Source organism: Periplaneta americana, chromosome 12 (genome assembly GCF_040183065.1).
Source record: "Periplaneta americana isolate PAMFEO1 chromosome 12, P.americana_PAMFEO1_priV1, whole genome shotgun sequence".
NCBI classification, from domain to species: Eukaryota; Metazoa; Arthropoda; class Insecta; order Blattodea; family Blattidae; genus Periplaneta; species Periplaneta americana.
Window position 1 is genome coordinate 170,483,520 of NC_091128.1, and position 8,630 is coordinate 170,492,149.

General features: G+C 38.1%; 2 protein-coding genes across 2 annotated transcripts in view; one reads left to right on the plus strand and one right to left on the minus strand.

Annotated features, from left to right (window-relative positions):
- LOC138711170 (annexin-B12-like) overlaps window positions 1-6,126 on the plus strand; it is a 45,330-nt gene extending 39,204 nt beyond the window's left edge. The window contains exons 7-8 of the mRNA XM_069842524.1: window positions 4,434-4,546; window positions 5,810-6,126. Coding sequence (XP_069698625.1) covers window positions 4,434-4,546; window positions 5,810-5,932 — 236 coding nt within the window. The 3' untranslated portion in view covers window positions 5,933-6,126. The remainder of the gene's footprint in view (window positions 1-4,433; window positions 4,547-5,809) is intronic.
- Window positions 6,127-6,826: 700 nt separating this feature from the next.
- The window catches only part of LOC138711169 (protein FAM91A1), a 75,368-nt gene continuing 73,564 nt past the window's right edge, over window positions 6,827-8,630 (minus strand). Inside the window, exon 14 of the mRNA XM_069842523.1 lies at window positions 6,827-8,232. The gene's annotated coding sequence lies outside the window, so the exon portion shown is untranslated. The remainder of the gene's footprint in view (window positions 8,233-8,630) is intronic.

Here is an 8,630-nt window from a genome sequence, read left to right on the forward strand (position 1 = left end):
AACTTCAAAATTAAGAGTTTTGTTTCTGCGCAGCATTCTTGTGGAAACCCAGGAACCTTTCTGAATCTTTCGGAAATCGGAAAAAGGATAACTCTGGCCTCTTTCTCTTACTGTTGCTACAATTTATAGCACTACAAACGTCTCCTCCTTGTCCCATATTATTATTCCAATTATTATAATTTAGCCATTAACATTTTCATTACAACCAATAACGAACATTTCACAAGCATCAATGTGAAATACGCAACGAGCTATCACTCGATAGAAATACGACACACTCCAAAGTCGACCATGGACAGTCTATTGTTTCTAGTTGCTAACCGCTTGGAGCGCTTTATCACGAGATTTGCAAAAAAAAAAAAACACCTCAAGCTTCGCGACTGTATATAGTAGACTGTGTTTATACTATCCTAGTTACAAAATTAGATCACTGTTAATCTCCTGGTCTTTTAATCTCTCCATACAGGAAATAACAAATGCAGGAGAGCGCATGGTTTTTAAACAGACGTTATAACGATAATATTATCTATCTACTTCGCTCCAATACATGTCGCAATAGTAAGCACGTTTCTTTCACGGTTGATCTCCTGGTTGGAGAACAGTACTGTCCCTTACTCAGGAGAAGACGAGCGGAAAGAATGTGATCTTCTTGACTATCGCTGTTGATTATTATAAACATCGCTCAGATAAGCATCCCAGTAGCCAGGTTATTACTCGTGCAGGAAACATGAGTAACAATGCGTATGGAAATTAAAGCTAAGTTGAACAGAAGGAGACCTAATGTTTCCGCTTACTGCAGTACAAATATTGCACGTGTTGTCTGCCTTACGTTATCTGTTCACATCCCTTCCTCCTCAGTCTGCTCTCGTCTTCTCCTGAGTCACCGATAGTACTTAATTTTCAGCAGATACATACTATAATCACAGTCTAGTATATACAGTCACGAAACTCAATACGTAGAAAATATGCATCCATAGATAGTTGCTAATCACTAGGATCGCTACTATCCCCTCATTACAGACAATGCGAAATAATTCCGGCACAGTCTATTGTTCCTAGCACCCTCAGAACTCAAGCTTCGTGACTGTATGTATACTAGACTGTGCTATAATGATGAAATTAATGAAGTTAAAAATGAATGTACTCACGTTAGCAACAACAGTAAGTAACCATGGTTTTACTTTAGAGAAAAAATCGACATCAGTTAATTACAGTCTTTTTTTTACCCATTCCTCTTAAGAAATACGAGGGAATGCCGCAATTGTCATGGTTCGTCTACTCGTATTCACAATTTTATTATTCATCATAAATTCATATTTCCACTATTTTAAAATGACAGACTTGTGAATTTTATTCAGAGTAAACGTTTAGAACTATACAGGTAATGAAACGTTGCCGATGATGATGATGATGATGATGATGATGATGATGATGATGATGGACAGATATTTCAAAGTAGAAAAGGCCTATCGGTACCTGTTTCAGTACTTGGTAATCAAGGGCAACAAAATTTACTTCACTCAGTAACTTACAGAATAATTAATTACAGAAGGAAACGAACATTTGTCACACATTTTTTAACTTTGTCATATTCCGATTTCCTAAAAATTATATTAACAGAAATACATGCTCTTATTTTAACTATAGATCTATGCACATTTGACATCTTCGTAATTTAATAATCTCCTGAACATTATAGTGAGGCAATTTATATGCAATACTGTGAACAAGAAACTTTAATATATCGACACACATCCTCTCTCTATACTTAAAAGTGTTAAAACGACTAGTTTGAAATTTGAGAGCATTAACCTAAATGAGGAAGAAAGATTGAGGTTAAATGCAAAATACATACCAGTTGTTTCAAACTTGAGGCAATTTCTGTCCACACGTTTTGCCTAATTGCCGTACCTTTACGATTTAATAAAACTGTCGTCTTGCAAATAATATAATCCTTGGCACTAATTTAGTCAGACTACTCTTCCTATTCGAATTTATTCTGAAACCTTCATATTTATATAAAGCAGGTCGCCACGTAAAAACAAAAGACATTCGAAATCGAATTCCAACACAAGTTAACAATTTTAAACATTTGCTTCGCGGTCTACGTTGCATTTCTTGTGACGTCACAAAATTCTAATTTCCTATTGGTCAGTATGTATGCACATATGAAATGTAGCGTTGCGTAGCTTTACTATTATAGCTTCAGTCACATATTTACAATAGTGTTACTGCCTGTAATTCTTTCTAATAATTATTATGTTCATTCCATTCAATAAAACAGGAAGGAAATAAAACTTTGTCCATTAACACGAAAATAATTATATCGTACTCTTAGTTTCGCATAGGCACCTATGATAATGTTATGTCATTAATAGACATGGAAATAATTTAATTATTCTTTCATTGCCCATTAACGCATAGTTCTTTCTCAAGGCTTATTCTTCTCACAAGTACTTAAAGTGGACATGTAGAAGCCGGGTCTTTCCCTCTTTCTTACTCTGGTTAACCTTCCCTTTCCTCCGACTTACACACCCTTGCAAGTAAGGGAGAGAAATTCTTTAGATTGTACACCAGACATCTCACAAATGAGGTCCTCCCTGGACATGGGATCGGTATGACGCAGGACCACCGCAGAGACATCACAGGACAATCACAAGACGAGGAACAAAGACCCAGTCCCGTGGAGGAAGATAAATGTCTTGCATTGCCTATACCAGGAATCGAACCTCGAACCACTTGCTTGAGAAGCAAGCATGCTATCCACATAGCCACAATGTAGAAGACGGGTACATATCTGAAACCTGAAAAACGAACCAATATGGCATACTATTTTTTTTTCTCTTGTAAGTTACGGAGGAGGGACCCAAAGGCTTGCACTGCAGCCTGAGAATTATTGTGCTTACCACTACTATTCTGTGAATGATTGGATAGTCGAACGGCTGTGCTCTTGTACAAGTACAGAATGCCACACCGTGAACTTAACCCAGGCTATGGTATGGATGATATGTGAATTAATGATGGCGAAATGAGTCCGAGGTCCAACGTCGAAAGTCCCAACCAGGATTTGAACCCGGGCTCACTCTCTTCACAGTCAGACGTGCTAACCGTTACTCCACCCACAGGAGTGGACATGGTGTACTGTTAGTAAGACTGATAAGATGTAAATTTCAAATGCCTTTATATAAGGTTATCATCCATCCCAAACAGTTTATTTTGTTTAGTTTACATTAATTACGTGTTAAGAAACTATGAAAGTTCTTTTACATAATTTTAATGAATACGTTATAAATTTGTCTAATAATTTTCAATGAGTCGACCTGGTTGGCGAGTTGGTATAGTACTGGCCTTCTATGCCCAAGGTTGTGGGTTCGATCCTGGGCCAGGTCGATGGCATTTGTGTGCTTAAATGCGACAGGCTCATGTCAGTATATTTACTGGCATGTAAAAGAACTCCTGCGGGACAAAATTCCGGTCCGGCGATGCTGATATAACCTCTGCAGTTGCGAGCGTCGTTAAATAAAACATAACTTTTTTTTCAATGGACACAATTCATGTATCAGAAGGTAACCCTAATTTCTCATCATTGCGTCAAATGAAAAGAAAAAGTTTTATTACACATCACATACTGTGGTTTTATTTTCTAAAAATCTCAGTCTAGTTTACTACACAATGTGTTCAATACCATTGAATTGTGGAGAGCTGTGGCTTCTGTTGTGAGTTTCGATGCAATGTTAACTGTGAGTGCCTTACCCTTTAAATAAATGTACTTAGATAAAAATAATTTTTTATTGGTGTCATTTTAAAATTATGGTGCATGCTAAGAGCTTAGTTGTAATTTTTATAATTGAAGTTTTTTAAAAAGGTCCTATATTATTTCCTATTCCATTTTGAAGTTAATTTTTGTAAATGATTATGAGATTATTACCACAACGTTTCCTGTTTTACTATCAGTTGTATTTTTTTCCAATACCACCAGGCTGTCTTTTCGACATTTCTGGTCTTCTCTTCTGGCATGGCTTATGTGTAACCCACTTCTGAGGTTGGGGCACCTGGAAGGCGGAGTTACACTACCCCGGTGATATGATAGGATGACTATAAATATGTGGCACCGGAAGAGGTGGAGCGGTCTTAAATCTAAACTTGACCTAATTTTCAGACCATGGACGAATACAGGAACAATTCCCTTTAAGGAAAAATTCCTGTATGTCACTGCGAACCCATTACCTTAAGAATTGTAGCCAGAAGTTCTGACCACACACAGTGAGACGGGTCATATTTGTTGTGTACCATAAACTCTTCTAAAGCCACTTCAAGTACTGCTTCTCACTAGTGGGGACCCAACCCACAGATTTAGAGTCGCAGTACTAGATGTCTAACGATATGATTTTTCAAATCGAGTAGGGTTAATATGTAAATGAATTTGGTTGCAGTGAAGGCTGTGAACGATCCTGTGGAGTTCTTCACAGAAAGGATAAGAGCTTCTTTCAGAGACCCAGAGCCTAATGATCACCAGCTTATTCGACTTTGTATAGCCCGGTCAGAGGTAAGCCTGGTAGAGGTGAAGTTTTGTACGGGTGAAGGAATGAGCAGCGTATTTTGCTCAGTGGCGGACTGGGTTTGAAAGTTGACGAGGCCAAGACTGACTGACGAGAGGTTGTTAAAATACAACCTCTGTGTTAAAAAATAAAGAGGTAGGTTTGGAAGTAAATCCCGAAAAGACAAAGTATGTGATTATGTCTCGTGACCAGAATATTGTACGAAATGGAAATATAAAAATTGGAAATTTATCCTTTGAAGAGGTGGAAAAATTCAAATATTTTGGAGCAACAGTAACAAATATAAATGATACTTGGGAGGAAATTAAACACAGAATAAATATGGGAAATGCCTGTTATTATTCAGTTGAGAAGCTTTTGTCATCATCCAGTCTGCTGTCAAAAAATCTGAAAGAATTTATAAAACAGTTATATTACCGGTTGTTCTTTATGGTTGTGAAATTTGGACTCTCACTTTGAGAAAGGAACATGGGTTAAGGGTATTTGAGAATAAGGTGCTTCAGAAAATATTTCGGGCTAAGAGGGATGAAGTTACAGGAGAATGGAGAAAGTTACACAACACAGAACTGCACGCATTGTATTCTTCACCTGACATAATTAGGAACATAAAATCCAGACGTTTGAGATGGGCAGGGCATGTAGCGCGTATGGGCGAATCCAGAAATGCATATAGTGTGTTAGTTGGGAGGCCGGAGGGAAAAAGACCTTTAGGGAGGCCGAGACGTAGATGGGAGGATAATATTAAAATGGATTTGAGGGAGGTGGGACATGATGATAGAGACTGGATTAATCTTGCTCAGGATAGGGACCGATGGCGGGCTTATGTGAGGGCGGCAATGAACCTCCGGATTCCTTAAAAGCCAGTAAGTAAGTACAGCAAATTCATTCGAAGATCCTCTTCCTTCGCAAACTGATCAATTAGGCCACAACATACTGAACAATTACGACTAGAAGAAGCTAGAGACAAATCTACATTTCTAATATACTGTATAAATAAATATGGGTAATCAAGTGCCAAAATATTAGTTCTAGTCTAACTTTTTAGTACAGTATATACAAATATTAATTTTACTCAGAATAGGAGTAGCTTGGACTCCTTTTCTTACTGAAATACACAAAAATTCACAATATTTCGAGGTAGGTTCTACTTTCGTCTTCAAGTAAAAACAAACTACACTTCTTTTGAGTAATTCACCCCTGCTTTCTCCTCCATTTACAATGATAAACCTTACTAGTATTTTCCTTTGCAGGTGGATCTTGCTGACATCAAAGATTGTTACGTTGAGACGTATGGTTCAAAGTTATCTTCAATAATAACAGAAGAAACGAGGGGCGACTACAGGAGAATACTTCTAAGATTGCTGGGATACTGAGAGAGTTATCTGTCACAGAGGGAGAATTATATAACGCTACAAAACCGTAAATCGGTAACATCACTGAAAATGACAATATCTTTTAGAGGGACCAAGACTCAAGTGTTACATTTTAAAGTGAAAGTTATTATAAAATACTTCCTACAAAGTTTTCAAAATAAACATATAGTTTTACTGTATGAAATCTGTAATACTGTACAAAGGTCATTCGGAAATTAGTGTCAACACTGCTAGTGTTCAGCTTTTCTAGCAGTGACTAATGTAAGATGGTAGTATGTATTTTTTTTTTATTTTATTGGGTTATTTTACGACGCTGTATCAACATCTAGGTTATTTAGCGTCTGAATGATATGAAGGTGATAATGCCGGTGAAATGAATCCGGGGTCCAACACCGAAAGTTACCCAACATTTGCTCGTATTGGGTTGAGGGAAAACCCCGGAAAAAACCTCAACCAGATAACTCGCTCCGACCGGGATTCGAACCCGGGCCACCTGGTTTCGCGGCCAGACGCGCTGACCGTTACTCCACAGGTGTGGACGGTAGTATGTAGTACGAGACGTGTCCAGAAAGTAAGTTTCCCTGGGGCTGTTTAGAGAAAGAAAACACAATTTCATGGAAAAATTTATTGGAACAGATACAGAAACTGTCGAGCTATTTTTCAACATATTCCCAACTGGAATTGAGACTTTGTCATACTTTGGGACCAACGTTTGTATCCCTGTGTTGTAGAAATCTGCTTCCTGGGATCAGCACCAGTGTGTGACAGCCGTGCACCTTTCTGTCACTGTGAAAATGCTGCCCGGATGGGAATTTCTTGAGGTGTAAGAAATGCTCGGCCACATACAGCTCAGCACACAACAGACCTTCTGCAGGAGTTCCTCTGGGAGATGTTTCAACATCCACCCTACAGCACAGATCTCACTCCCAGCAATTACAACCTTTTCTTACACCTCAAGAAATTACCATAACAGATAAATTCTGTAGGACTAAAAATTTAATCTTTACGTAGATTCTTCGCCCAACAGTGCATATACTATGGAATCCCGGCCACCAAGTCACTCAATTGAGTGCGCTCCTTGTGGTTAGAGCGTTTGGTATGTAGAACCAAGGAGCCAGGTTCGATCCCCGGCACCGGAGCGAATTTTTCTCCTCTAATAATGATTTAATTATATTATTTTCGTAGACAAAATAGCATGTAACACACTTGCAGGAAGAGCCAGTCCAAAATTCGTATGATTGTTGCACAAGCGCAATACTTGTTTTGCAATGAAGCCCTTCCCGCCCTTACAATACAGTATTGGTTGTTATTTTTTTTCTCTGGCAACATTTAGACATGGGTGAAGATTGTGAAGTAGATAAAATCCAATTTAAGTTACGTGTAAAAACATTCATAACATTCACATTTTTACATATTTAAGTAGCGAAATAAATAAGAACTGATTTAAATTATAACGTGATAAAAGCAAATGCTTGGCTTTGCTCAATTCTATAAAATTTAGAAAACAAAAAAACATAATCCTTAAAAAAAAAAAAACAAAGCTAAATATTTTCAACAGCACAGTTATGTAAAATATTTCCTAAGTGGATATCAGACATGGAAAGTGACTTAGGAAATACACAACTAACTACCACATTTCAAGGGATTAGGCTAGTGTGAAATTAATGTAACTACAAATATTTACATTTTTAGGTTCTTACACAAATCGATAGCAAATTCGTTCTTCTACTTGGTCACAAAAAATCGTAACTCAGTTCAGAATAGTCTTGTATTATAATACAATTCGTAACAACAAAACATGATGGTATAGTTCATGTGAAATAAACATACTGTCTGTTAAGAATTTTGTTATGAATAAAACACCGAATGTATTTAGTTACGTTAGCTTCACATTAAACCCTTGATTTGCATCCTGTGGTCGCTGAGTGACCAGACCTTCAGCCTGTCACATAGGTGATCTGGGTTCGAGCCCTGGTCAGGCCTGGGATTTTCATTGAAAAATCCATAGTGACACTTGAGGTGGATAAGATCGCAGTTGGGGTTTTTCTCGAGGTTCTCCCATTTCACCATTTCACCATATAACGCATCTACATAATTCCGTCAGCATGTCTTCATTCAATCATCTCAATCCACAGCTGGCTGGTGACGCCTAGAGGGGACTGACCTAAGGACGAGTTGAGTTGCCTGCTCGAAATCTGGGTACCTTAGTGTAGTCAGCCAGAGTGGGTTTGGAAATGTGCCTAGCTTGAGTGTTTCAACAGATTTAGAAAGGTTTCAATGCTGGGTCGTAGTGTCCCCTCCTGAAATTCAATTCAATTCAAATTATAACATTTTATAAACAGATGTCTCCAGAAAGTGCTAAATAAAGAACAAAGAATTATGCAAAAGAATTAAAGAGGCCAGGAACAATTTCAGAGCTGGAAAAGAAAACATTTTTTAATTGGTTATTTAACAACGCTGTAGCAACTACGAGGTTATTCAGCGTTGGTGAGATTGTGATAGCGAGATGAGGCCGAGGATTCGCCATAGATTACCTGACATTCACCTAACGGTTGGGGAAAACCTCGGAAAAAACTCAACCAGGTAATCAGCCCAAGCGGGGATCGAACCCGCGCAACTTCAGACCGGCAGGCAAGCGCCTTAACCGACTGAGCCACGCCGGTGGCTGAAATGGAATTGGATGGAACATATTTTAAGA